A 22,466-nucleotide genomic window follows, 5' to 3' on the forward strand; every position below is an offset into this window, starting at 1 on the left:
TGTGTCAAACCTCATTCCTACCAATACTATTAGTATACCTATATCTCCTGGACTAAGTGGGTCACCATCTTGACGTCAATAAGAAATGGGCAATAAATGCTGGCTGAGCCAACAATGCCCACATCCCACAAACAAATAAAATGTATGTGTAACCACAAGCACTTACTTCTGTTCGTTTAAGAGTAAAGATGTGTGAATCAGAGGTTGTGGGAAATGATGTTCAGGCAAGATCTAACTGAATGGCTTCCTCTGGCTGTAATGTATCTCTCCATGTTAAAAAGATGTGCTGAAAATGAGAAGTTTCCTTTAGACTGTGACCTCAACTGATACTAATTCCCAGGGGATATGTGATGTAAATAGACTGTCCTTGAATCTGTGCGTTATTCAAATAGGCTTTTCAAAGTCACAGATCAAAGTAAGAGGCCTTAAAAATAAGAAATCTGGAAGGAGCAAACACAAACTACAAGACTTTGGGTCACTGAGCTGCAGTGGTTTGGATGTCATGGGAAGAAATGTGTGTAACCTTGCTTAGAAAGTGCTCATATTAAAATCCTCAGAATTTTACAGCAAGATTTCCTGGGTCATCTGAAGATTTAGTCTGGTTGAGGTAGGTAAATATGTGTACAAGGTGGTGAGGAGCCAAGCGGTCACTATAACTTCAATCCCAACCTGTAATGTGTCTGAAGTTAGTGGGCAGTACAATCATCACACTGCCAGGGATTGGCATATCAGTAAAGCTTGTCTGATACAACTCAGAAGTTCAACTGGTAAAATCAGTCAAACCCAGCCAGAAACCAATTCCTTCCCCTCTAGTGGGAACTGGATTCTCTAAGACTCTATACCTAGGTACCTTTGTATGTAAGGTGGCACCATAAATGGCGACTTGTAAACTTTTCATGTGGTTGCATGTGACAATAAGTCTAATTCAATTTTAAAACAGAGAAACAATGTAAAACAAAGTTGATCAAAGAAATGTGATACCTGCCTTAATAGTAAGGGACTGAAACAGGACCTCCAGAATGGTGATAGCCCATTCCTAATGCAGCATGTCAATAAACATTTCTTCTGTAATGTTTTCTCCTTTTAATAGGCTATGGTACTGTGTTTGGCTAACTATATTGTAACTTGTTGGCGTACCATTTTTCTTGTGATCCTTGTCCATCTTCTGCTCTTGTTCTGAACCATCTTGACTTTGTAGGAGGCACTGTGCAAAGATTTGTGACACCTTTTAGGATAGAGATGAGGACATTCATTTTAAGGTGGAGGTAGATGCTTTCTTCTTGGGTAAGGGAAGCAAAGATTACCAGGTGTAGATGGGGATGTGGAATTCAAAGCACAAGCAGATCAGTCTTTGAATGACAGAACAAGTTTGAGAGGCCTATGTTTTTTTTCCCAATATGTATTTTCAGATGTACTCTGTTCGCATCCTCCATTTCAACTTGTTCGGTGGCTTTGACTATTTCCCTGGAGTCTCTTGCAACTCTCCTAGATGTCAGCATACCTCCCATTCTGGCTTCCCGCACATCCTCAGTGTCCCTCAGCCTTTAGGCTTTAAACACTGGATTCCTTTATTATATTTCTGCATTTACTTCTCCATTACAATTCTTCTTTCTCCCCACCTCCTTCATTATTCTGCTTTTGGTTAGCCTCCCTAATCTGTGACGCATTTTTTGTCTGCTGTACTTATTCAGAGATACTCTGTTGACAAATTTCAGTAGTTGTGGTGATAACTCATTCCCACTGGAAGATTAACAACAACAATCTATCTATAAACCTTCCCCTGCGTGACATTCTGTTCCTTTCGGTGCAACATTTCTGAGTCTGATATGCTGACTGTGTAGCGGCTGTTGAGTCACGTCCTATTGCAGGTACCTGGGAGGTTTATCGCTGAGTGTTAGTGCCTCCCCGAATACATTGGTCTCGTTTGGTTTGCTTTCCCTCTGGCTTTCAAAACTAAAGTGTGAATGTGACCTGAGCTCACCAGCACAAAACAGAGAGGCACAGCCCCCTCTACTGGTGTCATTTTGTGAAGTCATTCAGGATGCTTTTTCACAAAATGCTCTAAAGCCTGTGTATTTCTAAAGCAGGTTCTTCCTGAGCTCTCCTGTACAGTTATGGGCGGCACGGTGGCACAGTGGTTCGCACTGCTGCCTCACAGCACCTGAGACCCGGGTTCAATTCCCGCCTCAGCGACTGACTGTGTGGAGTTTGCACGTTCTCCCGTGTCTGCGTGGGTTTCCTCTGGGTGCTCCGATTTCCTCCCACAGTCACAAAGATGTGCGGGTCAGGTGAATTGGCCATGCTCAATTGCCCATAGTGCTAGGTAAGGGGTAAATGTAGGGGTATGGGTGGGTTGCGCTTCGGCGGGTTGGTGTGCGCTTGTTGGGCCGAAGGGCCTGTTTCCACACTGTAAGTAATCTAATCTAAAAAACACAAGCTGAATAGGAATTGTGACTTGCACTTCATCCAGAAGAAAAATGGAACAAGCGGCCTGCTCAGAAATAAGGGTTCTCTCTTACAATCCAGTAAATGTGTTCAGTAAAGCATGATCGGGATGTACAAATTCACAAAAGGCATGGATAAGGTAAACAGGAGGGACTCCTTTCTGCCTCCTAATATTTGGGAAGTATTTAGAAAGTGCACTTAGTCATACAAGGCTGTAAGGCAAATGCTGAAAAATGAAGTTAGAATAATTAGGTTATTTTTGTTTTTCACTAGTGTAGTCTCGATGGGCTGAAGGGCCTTACACTCTCTAATCCCTAAAACAAATTCTCCCATTACTTGCACTCACAGATATAAATCTAAAAAGGTTTTACTTATTTTTTAAAATCACATTTATATGCCCTTTACTTGACCACTGGACATCTCAAAGGGCATTAGAGAAGTGCTTTGTCATAAAAGAACTTGCTGTTATAGTGTAATGTGAAAGTCAATTTGTGCACAGTAAACTCCCTCAAGCGGGAATAGATGATAGTTTTTAGATTTTGTCATGTTGTTTGAGGGACAACTCCCCTGCTCTTCCTTGAAGTAGTGCTGTTAGAACTTGTGCATCCATCTCAGCAGTTTCATGTCTCATCCACAATCTCTGCCAGTGCAGCAATCCCTCAGTACAACACTGGAATGCCAATGTTGATCTTTGAGCTGAAACCCTGGTGAGGGACTTGCATGTAAATAGACGCTGATTGTCTGCTTGAGCCAGAGGATGGTATAAAAGCAAAATACCACAGATGCTGGAAATCTGAAACAAATACAGAGAATGCAGGAGAAACTCAGCAAGTCTGGCTCCATCTGTGCAGAGAAAAACAGAGTTAACCTTTCAAGCCCAGAATGACTCCCTTAGACTAATTGAGTGCAACTTTATATTATAACGGTATTATTAAGTTGTGTGTTTTTTTAAAAATACGTACATGGGATGATAGCATCACTGGCTAGTTATTACCCATCCCAGAGGGTAGTTAAGAGTCAATCACATTGGCTGTGGAGTCACATGTTGGCCAGACCCAATTAAGATGGCAGTTTCCTTCCTTAAAGGGCATTAGTGAACCAACCCAATAATTGGCAATGATTTCATGGTTGAAATTAGATTCTTAATTCCAGGTTGTTATTGAATTTAAATTCCACTGTGGCAGATTTCAAACCCGGGTCACCAGAATATTTCCTGTGCCTCTGGTCTAACAGTCGAGTGATAATACCATGAGGCCATTGCCTCCCTCCAATTGGTAACATTAGTTCCTGTGAAGCATATTCTTTATCTGCTGACAGAGCTGTTACTCCGATATCTTTTTATAGGACATAAATACATGCTGTTGGAGTTCTGCTGGTGGAAGCTTTTAAAAACTTTGAAGCAACATCAATGACCAATGGTATAATTCCTTGTAATGACACTGATGTGTGTTTTTTTTTGTTGCTGTAGAGGATGTGCTAAGTAAAGATACTGGAGAATGTGCAATATGTCTTGAAGAACTGCAGCAGGGAGATACCATTGCACGCTTGCCTTGTTTATGCATCTACCATAAAGGGTAAGTAGACTAAGGGGCTGAGAATATTGTGGCAGCACAAAGTTATGAGTGTCAAGGTCAATTGTTTATTAAGAGGCATCAAGGGCTAGAGGGGGAGAATGCAAATGCATCATTGGGCTGGAGGATCAGTATTGATCATGTTGAATGGTACAGCTGTCTCCAAGGAGATAGAAAACCTGAGAACTTTCTCAATACCTGAATGCCATAATCCACCATGAGAGAACACTGATGGCCTCTGAATATGGACAGTGCGTTTGGGACGTTTGAGCTGATCGTTGCATAAATTATTAAATTCTCAGAAATACCAATTGTTCCCAAAACGCTGTCTCTGAGATTGTATGGACTCCAAGTTTTTTCTCGACAGCTGCTTCCAGTTTGTGTGTCCACGCCGGAATGGCCAATAGCAATTGCACAGGCCCATCTCAATGGGCTGAGATTGCCACCTTTTCTGATTGCACAAATTCTGGATGGACCGGGTTATTCATCACATGACCACTCCCAACTCCAGCACCCCACTCAAACAGCCTTTTTACCAATTTCTAATATTTTTTAAAAAGTTTTTAATTTTTAAAAAAAAAATTGTTGAAGTATTAAAAACAACTTTCCAAGATTGCTGATTGCAATGGTTAAGGGATTAATGCCAAATTGTATAGGCTGCAGTGCATTCTGGTAGGGTTGTACATTCAACCCTGAGCCAGCCAATGCTCAAGATTAGAATGGTGCTGGAAAGGTACAGCAGTCACGCAGCATCCGAGGATCAAGAAACTTAACATTTCAGGGAAAAGCCCTTCATCAGGAAGCCATTGCTCACTTGACTTAGGTTCGTAGTCAAAGGCTTGCCTCACTTCTGATTCAGGATTAATTCATAGCATGAGCAGAGAACTTTACAGTTATTACAAGTGTGAATTAGTTCAAAAGTTTCTGCATCTCAGTCTTCACTCTAATGCTTTATCATTGCTCTCCAAAAGAGAGTGCCTTAATTAGTGGTTGCTTTTAATTCACGATGCATCATGGAAAATTGTTTAAAAATAAACCATATGGTATCCTGCTCCGCTCAAGCATTAAAAGAAGTGCCTTTCTTCTTGAGGTTTCTGAGACCTACCTGCTGCATGTTGCATCCTTCCCCATCCACGCCCACCCTCTGCACACGTGTGTGCCACATGCACACATTTTTGCCCATGGAAATTCAAATGGGCACAGAAGCAAGAAAAACAAAACACCCCAGACAAATTGTATGGATGTAAAATTAATATAGGAATGGAATGGTGCCCTGGTTTTTGTTTTGAGTGCAGTGAGTGAAATGATATAATCATTAGCAACCTTCATTTGTATTCTACCTTCAACTCAGAACAATATCTCAAAAGGCTTTGCAAACACCAAAGCCGAGTAAGAGCTGGAAGGTGAAAGACCTCTGTAAATATCTTCTGATAAGCAGACATCAGCTGTCCAGTCAGCAGATCAGTCCCTCAGCTCAATGAGATTTCACCCTGGAGCAGGAACAGGTTATGCAATCTTTCAAGCCTTGTCTGTCCTTCAATGAGAATGAACTTTTTAAAAAATCCAGCAATTCTCACATTTGTTAGTTAAAATTCTTAGCTGGCCTTTTGATATTCCACACTGATGAAGCCTTAAGAATGTGTTATCTCACCTTTTGCTGTCAGGAACAGCAGGTAGCAAAGGGAGCTTCTGGCTGTCACTGACAGAAGAGAGACAGCAGGCAGGAGCAGAAGAAAAACACAAAATTAGGGAGACAAGTGACAAATTTTTCAGAAAGTTCTAAATGCATTATGCTCCTTTGGAATGGAACCTGACTCTCCAGTATGACTGAAAGATGATTCCATTACGTTGTTTGCAAACCTTCAATTGTATTCTGGATGGCTTTATTTCATGCAATCGGCTTTAATCTCTAAGAAGATGCTTTCTTTCCGGTGACTTGTGTGTGTAGACTTTGTCTCACAGGAATTTTGTGTTTATATTTCTCTCCAGATGTATAGATTCTTGGTTTGAAGTCAATAGGTCTTGTCCTGAGCACCCATCAGATTAACAGATGAACGAAACGGACTGTTGCTGTTCCTATAAGGTAATTTCTTTGTAAGGCTTGTCTTATCTTCTCTAATATTGGATCGTTATGTAGATTGGCATTTGACTGCTTGACTAACAGTTACACTGAGACACAAGTTGCTTCTGCTTACTAAAGTCTCTGGAAGTCTGTTTAATAACGGGTATAGAATGTTTTTGATCTATAAAATGTAAAGGATCACTTGCCTACTATATTCAACATGCTAATAAGATGCTCATGACGACTTCAATATGCAGTTGTCATTTGCGTTAAGTGCACTTAGTGCGTTTATCCCACATATCAAAATGTATCAGACTGGAAATGAGCTTACATATATCGAAACTGGCAGATGAGTCACATAACTCCATGCAGAGAGTGCACATGCACTAGGAATGTTAGGATATTGAAATGGATTTCTGAGACTAGGGAAGGTAATGACCTAGTCATATTTTCGCTGAACTCTGGCAATGTTCTGGGAATCTGGATTTGAATCCCGCCAGGGCAGATGGTAGAATTTGAATTCAATTTTTTAAAATCTGGAATTAAGAGTGAATCCATTGCTGATTGTCGGATACCATTGCCAATACTAATAATATCCTCTAAGGAAGGAGACTGCCATCCTTACCTGGTTTGGCCGACATGTGACTCCAGATCCATCGCAATGTGGTTGACTCTTAACTGCCCTCTGGGTAATTAGGGATGGGCAATAAATGATACCTAGCTAGCAATGCCTTCATCCCGTGTAAGAATAATGAAAAAAAATTGTTTTAAATGCTATCAAGTAGGAGAAAAGAGGTCCATTTGTCTCCAGTATTTCTTGTTGGAGCAATTGTGGGTCTAGCTACAGCATATAGACGACAGCAGTTCGAGAAAGCAGCTCACCGCTACATTCTCAAGGACAACCAAGGACATGCAATAAATGCTGACCAGCCAACAATGCTCAGGTCCCACAAGAGAGTAAAAGAAATTTATTCCCGCTTAAAGTTCTGTTCTTGTTCGTCTGTTCACAATTTCTGAAGGAATCTGACTTTATTTCAACCAATAAATCTTGCTTAATTTGGCAGTTGTTGGGCCACTTTCCTCACTTGACTAGGGACAGTCATGGAATTGAATTGTTTCAATGTCTTGAACATTTTCAAATGTCATTACATACATCTTGAAATATGATATGTTTCATGTTACTGCAAAGCCTGCTTGAAGTATAACTCTGAAGGCTGCTTGTGATTGCACAACATGGATTTGTGATTATTTTTCTGGACGTAATGAAATGTAGTACTGAGCTATAGGCAATGGAAATTTGACAGCTATACTAGGCTGCCAGTCTAATGCAACATTCAGACTGATTAGCTTTACAGAATCTTACAGCACCAAAGGAGGCCATTCATCCATAATTCCTGTGCTAGCTCTTTGAAAAACCTATCCAATTAGTCCCACTCTCCAACTCTTTCTATTTACCATGCACGTTTGCTCCTTTCTAAGTACAGAGGAACCTTGATTATCCCAACATCCCATTATCAAATTATCCGGCAAGATCGCGAGGTCCTAATGCTAGGTTAAATTATGTTATCAGGCATTTGATTATCTGGAACTTGATAAACCAAGCAAACTACTCCTCTCCCGTGTCCTTCGGATAATTAAGGTTCCTCTGTAAATATTCTCGAACGTACTTCTTTGTTTAAAAAATAAGCAAAGGTTAGGGAACTACAAGAGGAACAAAGGAATAGAAGGTTATGCTGAGAGTGAGATGAAGCTGTGTTGGCGGAAGATCCTCTAGAGCAAAGTAACAGTATAGCCCAGTTGGGCCAAATGGCCCTCTCTTTTATTATTGATACAATTACATGTATCCAGTTTTGTTTTGAAAATTAATTTGACGTCTGCTTTTACCATCCTTCAGTTCATAGACTCTAGATCATCAGCATGATTAGTTTTATTTTAGCACAAGTAAAGTTAGGTTCCCAATTTCGATTGCAAAGTGAACACTTATTCCAGGATTTGAGCAAAAAAAAAAGCAGGTTTGTTGTTTGAAATTCCTGAGATAAAACAGCATGCAAAAGCTTGGAATATCTGGCCATTGCACAGAATTTTGTTTTGATGAAATTGAGTAATGGATCTGTATTTCCACATTAGCCATTATGTCTCTTTCCAATTTTCAGTCAGAAAGATTGGGCTTGTGTGGCCCTTGGGGACATATTTCACCATAAATAACTTAAAAAATAAATAAATCCTTGTGGTTGGTTGGCAAGAAATGCAGTTGGTCCAAGCTCAGGCTTCATTCAGTTGCCTCTCCTCAACTCTGTTTGTTTCCAGCCATCACTCTGTAAACTAGGAAATCTGATTTAACTGAGATCTTTTATGCAGGTACTGGGCTCAACTGTACAAATGTGTGAACAATTAATAGAAATAAACATAATAACAGGTTTCTGTCTGCACCTTCTGTACCCCTCTCACAAAGTAAGCAATTGGTTTGTACTCTCATGCCTTAGCCACCAGAAGCTAAAGGTTGAATACTTGACCCTTGTGATCTCTCAAAATCCATTCAGTCAATCAGTGTGAATCACACTTTCCACCCTACCCAAACTATGTGAGCTCCTAGATGAAGCAAAATAATGGATGGAAATTATGGTCAGTTTGTGTAAACAACATCTTGGATATTTCCCTCATCTCATTGAATATAAACATTTCACCAAAAGGGAAAAGCTGTTATTTAAATGTATTTATTCATTTTAATTTGCCTCAACTGCCTGAGCTCATATTGTAATCCATGACTCTGCTTAGTTGCCCATCTGACTTCTGTGATAAATTAGTCCACTCCACAAAGTAGAAATGTTTCACCTGAATTCCCTTACTTATTGCAAGCCTGTTTTCTCCTTAGTTGTTTGGGACTTAGATCCGTTGTCCCCAGAATTCTGGAGTACCTCAAGGTTACTGCTGCAATAAAAGCAATCCCAGATATTATATCAAGCAACTGTATATTGTGCAGAAAATCAGACAAAAGTCCATCTCAACAAAATAATTTCCAGGGGTTAGTGTGACAGTCGACTATTATATCATTGGAATTTGCTATAGAGTGGAAGTAGTCCATCTGTGATGCCTGATGGCTGACTCAAAAATAAAATAGAAAGCCAATGGCTCATTGAGTAAGAGGAAGTGGGGAAATTCAAACAGCAAGGTTCTGTCTTTCTCAACCAGCAAAAAAAAGAGGCAAACAAAGAAATGAATGTTCAATCCTGTTGCTTCAATGATCCATGCGATAGTGTGTGGTATGTGGAGAGGAAGTTATCCAATTAACAGAGGAATGGGGTACTATACTTCCTGATTGAAAAAAAGATAATTTATTTTGGTTATTGTTCTGAAGGAAAAGTCGTCTTCTAGTCTTAAGGAGTCTTATGCGTGTAACCCAGGAACAGGTCAAGCTAATGGAAAGTCTGATGGTTTGGCAGCCGTACAACAGAAAATGTAATTAAAGTCAGTATTTCCATGCTAAAATATGTGTTGAGTTTGTTTCAGAGATCAAGTTTAAAGTTCTCAAGCCCTTATCTTGCCTACTGTTTGGTGAAAGAACAAGAAGAGGAGAGGAGGGCAGTCAGTCCACAGCCAGGAGGCAAGTTTGCAATGTCAGTGTTCTATTCAAAGCAAGGAAAAGCATATCAAGCAAAGGAGAGTGGAAGGTCAGGTGACTGCTCAGACTACAGAGAACATCGGAGCAGGACAAATAAATTAGAACATGAGAGGAAGTTAGTGAGAAATGTAGAACTATAGGCCAGTTAACTTGACATCTTCTATGAGGGCAGATGTTAGAAATTGATTATTGAGGTTATACTTGGACTTTTTGACAATCTGAAAGTTGTTGGGAAGAGTCAAGAAGATTTTGTAAAAGGAAAACAATTTATTAGAATTGTTTGAAGGAGTGGAGGAGATGTGCTGTAGGAAAAGTGGATCCATTGAAGTATAGTATTTGGATTTCTTGAAGATGTGCTATTTGATTTGATTTATTTATTGTCACGTGTACCTAAGTACGATGGAAAGCTTTGTTTATGGGCGGTACAGGCAGATCATAAGCAAGGACACACAGGTCATAGGATGAAAAAAGAACTTAGACAGAGACATACTGGTCACACCGCACAGGGCGTGCACTCGACAAAATCAACATGAGCAAGATCAGCATTATTTGAAATTAGAGAGTCCATTCATCAATCCAATAACAGTTGGCAAGAAGTTATTCTTGAATCTTGATCAAGCTCCTATATCTTCTGCCTGATGGAAGAAGTTGTAGGACATCATTACTGGGGTACGATGGATCATTGATGATGTTGGCAGCCTTTTCGTAGCAACAATCAATGTAAATAGAATCCATGGATGGAAGGTTGGCTTCCGTGATGGTCTGAGCTGTGCACACAACGTTCTGTATTTTCTCATGAACTTGGGCAGTGCAGTTGCCGTACCAGGCCATAATGCTTTCAATGTTGCATCTGTGAAAGTTGGCAAGGATCTGTATGGACATACCAAATTTCCTGAGCCCCCACCTGACAAAGAAGAGGCATGGGTATGCCGCCTTGACTATTGCGTCTACGTGGCAAGTCCAGGACAGATTGTCAGTTATCATCACTCCAAGGAACACTCTCCACCCTCTCAACCTCAACTCCATTGATGTGGATGTGGGTGTGTTCTCCTCCTTTCTTTCTGAAATCATAGAATCATAGAGATGTACAACATGGAAAAAATAGACCCTTCCGTCCAACCCGTCTTTGCTGACCAGAAATCCTAAATTAATCTAATCCCGTTTGCCAGCACTTGGCCCAGACCCCTTTAAACCCTTTCTATTCATGTACCCATCCAGCTGCCTTTTTAAATGTTCTAATTGTACCAGCCTCCATTTCCTCTGGCAGCTCATATGTGCACCACCCATGCCATGAAAAAGATGTCCCTTAGGTTTCTTTTAACAGTTTCCCCTCTCACCCTAAACCTATGCCCTCTAGTTCTCTAGTCCCCCAAGCCAGGGAAAAGACCTTGCATATTTACCCAACCCATGCCCTTCATGATCTTATAAACCTCTATAGGGTCACCCCTCAGCATTTGTCGCTACAGGGAAAACAGCCCCAGGCTAGTCAGTATCTCCGTATAGCTCAAACCCTTGCAATATCCTTGTAAATTAGATTAGATTAGATTACTTACAGTGCGGAAACAGGCCCTTCGGCCCAACAAGTCCACACCGACCCGCCGAAGCGCACCCACCCATACCCCTACATTTACCCCTTACCTAACACTATGGGCAATTTAGCATGGCCAATTCACCTGACCCGCACATCTTTGGACTGTGGGAGGAAACCGGAGCACCCGGAGGAAACCCACGCAGACACGGGGAGAATGTGCAAACTCCACACAGTCAGTCGCCTGAGTCGGGAATTGAACCCGGGTCTCGGGCGCTGTGAGACAGCAGTGCTAACCACTGTACCACCGTGCCACCCACAATCTTTTCTGAATCCTTTCAAGTTTCACAACATCCTTCCTACAGCAGGGAGAACAGAATTGCCATAATACTCCAAAAATTGCCTAACCAATGCCGCAGCATGACCTTACAACTCCTGTACTCAACGCACTGACCAATAAAGGAAAGCATACTAAATGCTGCCTTCACTATCCTATTTACCTGTGACTCCGCTTTCAAGGAACTATGAACCTGTACTCCCAGGTCTCTTTGTTCAGCAACACTTCCCAAGACCTTATAATTTAGTGTTTTAGTCCTGCCCTGTTTTGCCTTTCTAAAGCGCAGCATCTCATATTTATTTAAATTATGCGCCATCTGCCACACCATGGCCCATTGGCCCATCAGATCAAGATCCCATTGTACTCTGTGATAGCCTTATTTGCTCTCAATACACCAAAATTTTGGTGTTATCTGCAAACTTACTACCTATAGTCTTATGTTCACATCAATATTCTTTATGTAAATGATAAAAAGCAATGGACCCAATACTAATCTTGTGTCACACCACTGGTCACAGGCGTCCAGTCTAAACAGCAACCCTGCACCATCACCCTCTGTCTCCTATTTTTGTATCTAAATGGCTAATTCTCACTGTATTCCACGTGATCTAACCGTGCTAACCAGTCCAACATGAGGAACCTTGTTGAATACCTTACTGAAATACCTGTACATCATGTCCACCTCTCTATCCTCATCAATCCTCTTTATTATAGAGTCATAGAGATGTAAAGCATGGAAACAGACCCTTCGGTCCAACCTGTCCATGTCGATCAGATATCCCAACCCAATCTAGTCCCACCTCCCAGCACCCAGCCCATATCCCTCCAAATCCTTCCTCTTCATATACCCATCCAAAAGCCTCTACCACTTCTTCTGGCAGCTCATTCCATACACTTACCACCTTCTGTGTGAAAAACCTGTCCCTTAGGTCTCTTTTATATCTTTCGCCTTTCACCCTAAACCTATGCTCTCTAGTTCTGGACTCCCTGACCCCATGGAAAAGACTTTGCCTATTTACCCTATCCCTGCCCCTCATAATTTTGTAAACCTCTATAACGTCAACCCTCAGCCTCCAACGCTCCAGGGAAAACAGCCCCAGCCTGTTCAGTCTCTCCCTACAGCTCATATCCTCCAACCTTGGCAACATCCTTGTAAATCTTTTCTGAACCCTTTCAAGTTTCACAACATCTTTCCGATCCAACAGTGGCCTAACCAACAGCTGCAACATGGCCTCCCAATTCCTGTACTCAATACTCTGACCAATAAAGGAAAGCATACCAAACACCTTTTTCACTGTCCTATCTACCTGCAACTCCACTTTCAAGGAGATAGGAACCTGCACTCCATGGTCTCTTTGTTCAGCAATACTCCCTAGGACCTTGCCATTAAGTGTATAAGTCCTGCTAAAATTTGCTTTCCCAAAATGCAGCACCTCGCATTTAATGAATTAAACTCCAACCTCCACTTCTCAGCCCATTGGCCCATCTGGTCAAGGTCCTGTTGTAATCTGAGGTAACCCTCTTTGCTGTCCACTACACCTCCAATTTTGGTGTCATCTGCAAACTTACTAACTGTACCTGTTATGTTCACATCCAAATCATTTATGTAAATGACAAAACATAGAGGACCCAGCACCAATCCTTGTGGCACTCCACGGGTCACAGGCCTCCAGTCTGAAAAACAACCCTTCACCACCACCCTCTGTCTTCTACCTTTGAGCCAGTTCTGTATCCAAATGTCTAGTTCTCCCTGTATTCCATGAGCTCTAACCTTGCTAATCAGTCTCCCATGGGGAACCTTGTCAAACACCTTACTGAAGTCCATATAGATCACGTCTACTGCTCTGCCCTCATCAATCCTCTTTGTTACTTCTTCAACAAGCTCAATCAAGTTTGTGAGACATGATTTCCCATGCACAAAGCCATGTTGACTAGCCCTAATCAGCCCTTGCCTATCCAAATATATGTACATCCTGTCCCTCAGGATTCCCTTCCACAACATGCCCACCACCGAGGTCAGGCTCACCGGTCTATAGTTTCCTGGCTTGTTTTTACCACCCTTCTTAAACAGTGGCACCTTGTTTGCCACCTTCCAGTCTTCCGACACCTCACCTGTGACTATTGATGATACAAATATCTCAGCAAGAGGCCCAGCAATCACTTCTCTAGCTTCCCACAGAGTTCTCGGGTACACCTGATCAGGTCCTGGGGATTTATCCACTTTTAACCGTTTCAAGACATCCAGCACTTCCTCCTCTGTAATCTGGACAACTCAAACCAGTTAGTGAGACATGATTTCCCATACACAAAGCCAAGTTGACTCCCCCTAATCAGTCCATGCCTATCCAACTACATGTAAATCCTGATTCCCTCCAACAATCTGCCCCCCACTGATGTCAGGCATGGCAGTGTATTTTCCTCGGCCTTTCCTTACAAACTTTTCTTAAATTGTGGCACCACATTAGCCAACCTCCAGTTTAGCGGTGCCTCACCTGTGACTATCAATGATACAAATATCTCAGTAAGGAGCCCAGCAATCACTTCCCCAGCTTCCCACAGAGTTCTAGGATCAGGTCCTTGGGGATTTATCCCCCTTTGTGTTTCAAGACATCCAGCACTTCACCCTTTGTAGTACGGACATTTTTCAAGATGTCACCATCTATTTCCCACATTCTGTATCTTTCTTGTCCTTCTCTACAGTAAACAGTGATGCAAAAATACTCATTTTTTATTTCGCCTATCTCCTGTAGCTCCACACATAGACTGCCTTGCTGATCTTTGAGGGACCCTATTCTCTCCCTAGTTACCCTTTGTCCTTAATGTAGTTATAAAATCTCTTTGGATTTTCCTTAACACTATTTGCCAAAGCTATCTCATGTCCCCTTTTTGACCTCCTGATTTCCCTCTTAATTGATACTCCTACTGCCTTTATACTCTTCTAAGGATCCACTCGATCTCTGTTGTCTATACCTGACATATGCTTCCTTCTTTTTCTTGACCAACCCCTCAATTTCTCTAGTCATCTAGTATTCCCTGTACCTACCAGCCTTTCCTTTCACCCCACTTTCTCTGGACTCTCATTATCTCATTTTTGAAGGTTTCCTATTTTCCAGCCATCCCTTTACCTGTGAACATCCACACCCAATCAACTCTGCCTAATCCAGTCAAAATTGGGCCTCCTCCAATTTAGAACTTGAACTTTTAGATCAGGTCCATCCTTTTCCATCACTATTTTAAAACTGATAGAATTGTGATTGCTGGTACCAAAATGCTCCCCCAATAACACCTCAGTCACCTGCCGTTCGTTATTTCCCAAGATTAGATCAAGTTTTGCACTTTTTCTAGCAGGTACATTCACATACTGAATCAGAAAGTTTTCTTGTATACATTTAACAAATTCCTTTCCATCTAAACCCTTAACACTATGGCAGTCCCAGTCTATGTTTGGAAAGTTAAAATCCCCTACCATAACCACCCTATTATTCTCACAGCTGAGATCTCCTTACAGGTTTGTTTCTCAATTTCCCTCTTACTATTAGGGGGTCTATAGTACAATCCCAATAAGGTAATCATCCCTTTCTTATTTCTCAGTTCCACCAAATAACTTCCCTGGATGTATTTCCAGGAATATCCTCCCTCAGCACAGCTGTAATGCTATCCTTTATCAAAAACACCACTCCTCCGCCTCCTCTCTTGTCCGTTTTTCTAACCCTCGGATAGCATTTGCAACCTGGAATATTAAGCTGTTAGTCCTGTCTGTCCTGAGCCACATCTCTGCAATTGCTATGATATCCCAGTCCCAAGTTCCTAACCATGCCCTGAATTTATCTGCCTTCCCTGGTAGGCCTCGTGCATTGAAATAAATGCAATTTAATTTATCTCCTCTGTTGTGTTCCTGCCTGCCCTGACTGTTTGACTTGCTCCCTTTCCCAAACGTACCAGTCCCAGACTGAACTCTATCTCCTTGGGCCCCACCCCCACCTTACTAGTTTAAATCTTCCCGAGCAGCTCTGGCTAATCTTTCTACCAGTATATATTACTACCCTTCCAATTCAGGTGTAATCCATCCATCCTTATACAGGTCACTTCTACCCCAAAAGAGATTCCAATGATTCAATAATGTGAACCCTTCTCCCTTGCATCAGCTCCTTAGCCACTCATTCAGCTGTTCTATCCTCCTATTCCTACCCTTACTAACTCATAACACTGTGAGTAATCCAGATATTACTACCCTCAAAGACTTCCATTTTAAATTCCTGCCCAACTACTTGTATTTTCCCTTCAGAATCCCAAGATTTTTCCTTCCTATGTCGTTAGTTCCGATGTGTGCAATGACTTCCTGTTCTCCCTCTGGGGAGAAGGTAGCAAAGAGTACAATAGGTGGATGGGGGTGGGAATGAAGGTGATAGGTCAGAGAGGAGGCTGGAGTGGATAGGTGGGAAGGAAGATTGGCAGGTAGGACAGGTCATGAGGACAGTGCTGAGCTGGAGGGTTGGAAGTGTGTACGATGGGGGGGGGTGGAGGGAGGGGAATTAATCAATCGTTTGGAACCTAACGTATCCTTCGTGACAGTAGAGCCCACCTTGGAACCAGAAACTTTGCTGTTTCTATTACATTCTCCTGAGAGTCCATCATCCCCTTCCTTTTTGCAAAACGGCATACATGCTTGAGTTGGGGATAGCCGCAGGAGATTCATGCACTACCTGCCCCCCCTCCTACCTTTCAAGGCAGTAACTCTCATCCTGACTGTATCTGCCATTTCTCTTCTTTCCTATAACTGCTATCCATCACACCCCCTAGCTCCTATAAATTCCTCATTGCCTCTAACTGCTGCCCCAACTGATCCACGTGATCTGATAAGAATCATAACCAAATACACTGCAGATATAATCATCGGTAATATGGAAATTCTCCGTAGTCTCCCACATCCGACAGGGAGAGCACTTCATTCTACTAAAGGCCATATTTGCATGTTACCAAACTACAGAAAACAGCACTGTCTTACTGCTCGAAAAATCACTGCTGCAGGCTAACTTAGTATCTTTGATTAATATCTTTAAATTTTAATCAAGAGACAAATCTTGATCAATGATGTTTTCTTTAGTTTTGCAGATGTTGAGAGAGTGGCTGTTTTCATTGCATCACATCACCAAGCCCTCTATCTCCTTTCTGTATTCTGATTCACTGTGAGATACCTGACATTCTAGGGTGGTGTCATCAACAAATTTGTAGATGGCACTTATTCAGAATTTGGCAGCATATACAGGGAGTACAGTAGGGGACTAAGGACACATCCTTGGGGGTCTCCAGTGTTGAGTGTCATCGTGGAGGAGGTGCAGTTGTCCATCTTTATTTTTGTAGTCCTGTGGGTCAGAGAGCGGAAGATCTAACTGCAGAGGGCAGAACCAGTAGATTCCACAAGAAATGTTATTGTAAAAGAATGAGCTCATGGCATAAGAGGGTGTCATACTATGATGTGCAAAAGATTGGCTGGTTGGCTGGCAGAAAACCAAGAAGATGCATAAATGGTTTGTTTTCATATTGGTAGGCAGTGACAATGGAGTCCTGCAGGGGCCTGACTGAGCTGTTAATCATTTACAATTTACATCCATTATTTAGATGAGATTGAAGCCATGATAGCTACATTTAAACGCGACACAAAAACAGGTAAAGCGGTATTTTGCGAAAATGACATTACAAAGATGCTGACTGATATAGATGGGCAAGTGAGTGTGCAAAAGTCTGACTGATGGAGCATAAAGTGGAAAATGTGACATTGTTCTTTTCATTCTTCCTGCCAAAGCGAGCGGTGTCATTTAAACAGAGACTGACTGTAGAATTCTGAGGTGCAGAGGGATTTGGTGTTCCAGTCTCAGAAAATTAGCATGCAGGTGCAGCAAGTGATTGAGAAGGCTAATGAAATGTTATCTTTTATTTTGAGAAGAGTTGAACATAAAAGTAAGGATGTCAGGGCTCATCTCAATGACTGTGCAGATTTGTCTCCTTATTTAAGGAAGGATGTAAATGCATTGGAGGTGGTTCAGCGGAGTTTTCCTAGATTGATAGCTAAATGAGAAAGCTGTCTAATGAGGTTAGCTAGGGTTCTTTTCAAAGGAGTTCAGGGAAGTGAGTGGTTATTTGACGGATGTTGAGACGGTGAAGGGCATAGTAAAGGCTCTAATGTATGAATTCAAGATTTCCTAAGATTAAAATCTGAAATAGGCCAGTGAACCATGTGGCTATATTGGTGCTAGCTCTTTAAGTGAAACTGTCTGCTTACTCTTCTTACCCTTGGAATCTGTACATTTTTTATTCTACTATTTACACATCATTATCCGAATTTCTTAAACACATCACTGTACTTACTTCAAACCACTTGTAACAAAGCATCCATGTTCCAGTTATATAAAAAGATGTGATATATCATTCCCCCCATGTTTGAGTAATTATCTTTAATCACTGTCATATTATAACTGATTCATTAAGCAATGAAAATAATCTTTAATTGTTTGTCACAAATAGAAACAGAAGATGCCGGTAAATTTCAGCAAGTCTGGCAGCATCTGTGAAGCGAAATCAGAGTGAACGTTTCAGGTCCGGTGACCCGTCCTCAGAACAGACCCTTTCCGGGTCTGAGGAAGGGGCACTGGAGCCAAAACGTTAACTCTGTTTTCTCTTCACAGATACTGCCAGACCTACTGAGCTTTTTTCAGCAACGCCTGTTTCTGGTTCTGATTTACAGCATTCACAGTTCTTTTGGTTTTCATCGTTGTCATCTTACATCCTTTCATATCCTGAAAATCCTCCAGTATGTGTCCAATAAAGATTTCTGATACAGGTTGAAAAAAAATCAATTTAATTTGTTAAACCATGTTTCAAATAAATTCCTGTCGTTCCCTAATTGACCTCTAATTTCTTGCCTTCATTCTTTCCCACAATTTCAACAATGTGTAAATTTTTTCCATCCTCTAGCCCTTTGATACAAATTCTGTGCTTGATGTACCTGAACTTAGGATTGGTTGATTAGGTGATGGCCAGTATAGAAGGAACTTCTCACTGCATCTAACCTATTCTGTACTTAATGCAGGAGAATTTCACTGGAGTAGTGTAACAGAACCTTTAGTTTGTATCTAAAGGCTAGTTAATTTGACCCCAAAAATATCAAATGTTGTAAATAGATTCTAAAATGAAAGATGCTTTAAGGAGTTTCTCAAGCAGCTAGTGGCTAAGCTTTGAAGTGCACTGCCTGAGAGTACAGTGAAAGCAAGCTCACCTGAGGGAGGCAAGAGAGAAGTGGATTCCAATCGGAAAAGAATGAATGTGCAGGGATATGGAGATGAGCAGTGGACTCGCTCATTTGGAGAGCCAGCACAGATATGACTGGCCTAATGGTCACCTGTGTTGTTCTGTAAGGATTCTGTGGGCCAAGACACACATCGACTTAATTGTCCAACACTTGCTATAGAATGAGCTAAGGTAATTTCATCCTGATTATGCCTATGACAACAAAATGAAGTGCAAATACCTATATCACCCTTTGACAAGAGTCACTCCCCTTGTCCAATTAAAAAATCAGTTGGTCAAGACACCAATGAAGTTGATAGTTAATGGTCTTTGCTTTACTTGCATGTTTGTAAGTAATTTGCATGATTTGTAAATATATCGCTGTTCTTTTAGTGTCACGTGGTCAGAGTCCTGCAACTCCCTTCCAAACGGTACTCTGGATCTACATACCGCAAATCGACTGCAGCCGTTCAAGAAGGGAGTTTATCACCACCATTTCAGAGGCAGCTAGAGACAGGCAATAAATGCTAGCAATGTCCACATCCCATGATTGAATTTAAAAAAACATATTCTGTATAATGTTTGAGATATAAACGGTGAAAACAAAACACTTTTGCGGTTTCTGGATTAAATGTCAGAACTCTCTGAAATATGTTTTAATTAATTTTATGTTTTGTTCCTTCATCAGGTTATCCTGTCACTTCTGTGAATGGAACAACTTGTTCAAGTAAACAGGGGCTGTGACTGAATTCCCAAAGGCGAGGAGATACTTAAGAGTACGATGATCGTTGCTGCTTCCTTAGACTGTTGAATAGGAAAACTTACCTTACAGTTCTTTATCAATGATGGCTACAGATTCAATGATGCCACAATATTCATCTCCTTCAGGGTGTTGTTTTGAAATCCTCATGGATTGACTTTATTGCCATTTGGATATGGTGTGCCACACACTCACATATATAATATATATTATATATGTATAAAATATATAATATATATGAAGGACATGTGCAGAGATAAAAAGGTTTTTCTTTATGTATACAACCAATGTTTAATTTTATGGTAATTAGTTTGTGACTTTCGACCTTTTTTGATTTGAAAGCACACACTGATTAATTTGTTCTTGTTATTAATTGTTTTCTACATATTTCTTTTGCACTGTAACTGTGCAGCCGTAGCCATTTCTGAGAGATGTGTGATGGCTCAGCATTTGATGTTTTATCTGAAAATCTGGGACAGGATGGTTAAAACCCTGTGATGTAACTGGAACCCTCAGCCTAATACATTCATACATCCACACACACATCCATATACACACACACACCAGTGATGTTCCGGTCTAGTTTTAAGGTGACACATGGAAAAGCAGATTTCAACCTGGATGAATTTTAGCCCTGTCTTTTACCGGCACTTTGCACACCATCTATACAGAAGTGTTGTCATTGTGGATCAGGTACCTTCATCTGGATCAGGCTGTGATTAAGGACAACTGGAATGAGCAAGCCTGAAGAAGTTTATTAAGTGAGCTTGCAAGGACTGAGTGATCTGTGAATTAACATTCAATCCTTGGGACCAGACTTTGGAATCAGTCCAGAATGATAAGATTGACTCTCCTCTTTACACTGGCATTCTGGAGCTGGTATATAGACCAATCTGCTGGAAGGGTTCTTGACACGGCCTCTAATGAGCGTGAGTTTGCAATACAATATTGACTGCATTCCAGCACACTTGCTTGTAAAAGGATCCTGCAGGAAATGCTAATATCTCATTGGTATAAGAAGGGATCAGTCTTCTGTGGTTGGAGTTTGGGCACATTATTGGAGAATCTACTTCGTGACATTGGAAGAACTTGATGCTAACTGAGTGTGCCAAAAGCAGGAAGATGTTTCATCATTCTCCATCCATTAGCCAAAAAGGAAAAAAAAAATCAAAGGTGCACTTGCATATATGGCAAAATCTTCCCTTGTTATCTGGGAACCACAAAGTCTGCACAATAAACAAATGTCTGAACTGGGTAATTGTTAGCAACTGATACTGTTGCCAGAAACCTTGTAAACTTAGCTCTGCCTTTAGGGGTGACTATGTCTCCACCTCTGAGAGGAAGATGAGATATTATCACAAATAAATCAACATTAAAAAAATCAATAAATTGACTATATTTAAAAAAAAATATTATTTTTGTGACTGTTTTGAGAAAAGTGGAAATACAAAGATGACGGGGTCTTTTTTCCGAGGAAAGTCGGAGGCTGAGGAGTGACCTTAGCTTTTGAGAAAATCGTGAGGGGCATGGATAGGGTGTACAAAGTTTAAGAAAATTACACGACACCAGGTTATAGTCTTAAATTTGGAAACCTGATGAAGGAGCAGTGCTCCAAAAGCTAGTGCTTCCAATTTAACCTGTTGGACTATAACCTGGTGTTGTGTGATTTTTAACTTTGTACACCCCAGTCCAACACCAGCATCTCCAAATCATGTATAGGGTGAATAGACAAGGTCTTTTTCCTGTGATGGGGGCGACCAAAACTAGAGGGTATAGATTTAAGGTGAGAGGGATAAATTTAAAAAGGACCTAAAGGGCAACTTTTTCACACCGAGGGTGATGCGTGTATGGAACAAGTTGCCAGAGGAAATGGTGGAAGTGGGTACAATTACAGCATTTAAAAGATATCTGGATGAGTATATGAATAGTCATAGGATTTAGAGGGATATGGGCTAAATGCTGGCAAAGGGGACTCAGCTAGATTGGGCTATCTGGTTGGCTTTGACGAGTTTCCGTGCTGTATAACTCTATGACTATGAATGAAGAACCTTTGAGGAATTGGGTGGTTTTTGAGGTTCTTAAACCTTGGTTGGGTTTCCAGAAAATGACCAAGCTCAAAACTAAGAGCAAAACAATCAGCATAATGTACTTCACTGCCAAGCACATGCTTTCTAGTCAAGCTAATAAACAAAGCACTCACATTTGCATAGCACCTTTTATAACCTCAAGTCATTCCTAAATCACTTAAAGCTTATGAACCACTTTAAAAATCCAGGTTTATAATGTAGGGAAACACAGTTGTTAATTTGGACAACAATGTCACATGGACCATGAGAAAGTTTTATTGTGTTAGGATGTTTGTTGAGAGATGAGTCTTAAGTGGATGTCTCTGGAAACCCCCTCTGTTATTCTGAATAATATGAGATATTGTATATCCACTAGAATGAGTAGGCAGGACCACAGTTTTAATATCGAAAGGAGAGTGCTGCATCTGTGTTAGCCTGGAGTTTCTGCTTGGCTCTTTGGAGTATGACCTTTTGACTCAAAGAGTACTAGACTGAAAAGGAAAAATATACAGGACTAAAAGGGAAAAGGAGCAGGACTGGCTGGATGGCTCTTTTGAAAAGCTGATGAAGTTAAAGGCAGCCTCCTATACTTAGCATCTCATGACTCCCACGTCCAGCTCACAGGTTAGTCTTTGGTTGTTCCTAACTTGTTTTGATTCAACAAATGTTGCACAATTGATGTTTACATCGACCCAAGTACAAGTTATCTTTGCATTCAGGTCGGGAGGAAATAATATAACCCCCAGAAGTTCTCACCATTAACCTTTTGAAGTAATCGTCACAGTAATACAGCA

At 41.1% G+C, this 22,466-nt stretch overlaps 1 protein-coding gene across 1 annotated transcript in view; it reads left to right on the forward strand.

Moving 5' to 3' along the window:
• Positions 1–21,002, forward strand: part of LOC132832133 (E3 ubiquitin-protein ligase znrf2-like) — a 196,470-nt gene extending 175,468 nt beyond the window's left edge. Inside the window, exons 3-5 of the mRNA XM_060849868.1 lie at positions 3,914–4,019; positions 6,006–6,099; positions 19,535–21,002. Coding sequence (XP_060705851.1) covers positions 3,914–4,019; positions 6,006–6,063 — 164 coding nt within the window. The 3' untranslated portion in view covers positions 6,064–6,099; positions 19,535–21,002. The remainder of the gene's footprint in view (positions 1–3,913; positions 4,020–6,005; positions 6,100–19,534) is intronic.
• The last annotated feature ends 1,464 nt before the right edge of the window (positions 21,003–22,466 follow it).

This window comes from Hemiscyllium ocellatum, chromosome 34, assembly GCF_020745735.1.
Source record: "Hemiscyllium ocellatum isolate sHemOce1 chromosome 34, sHemOce1.pat.X.cur, whole genome shotgun sequence".
Taxonomy (NCBI): domain Eukaryota; kingdom Metazoa; phylum Chordata; class Chondrichthyes; order Orectolobiformes; family Hemiscylliidae; genus Hemiscyllium; species Hemiscyllium ocellatum.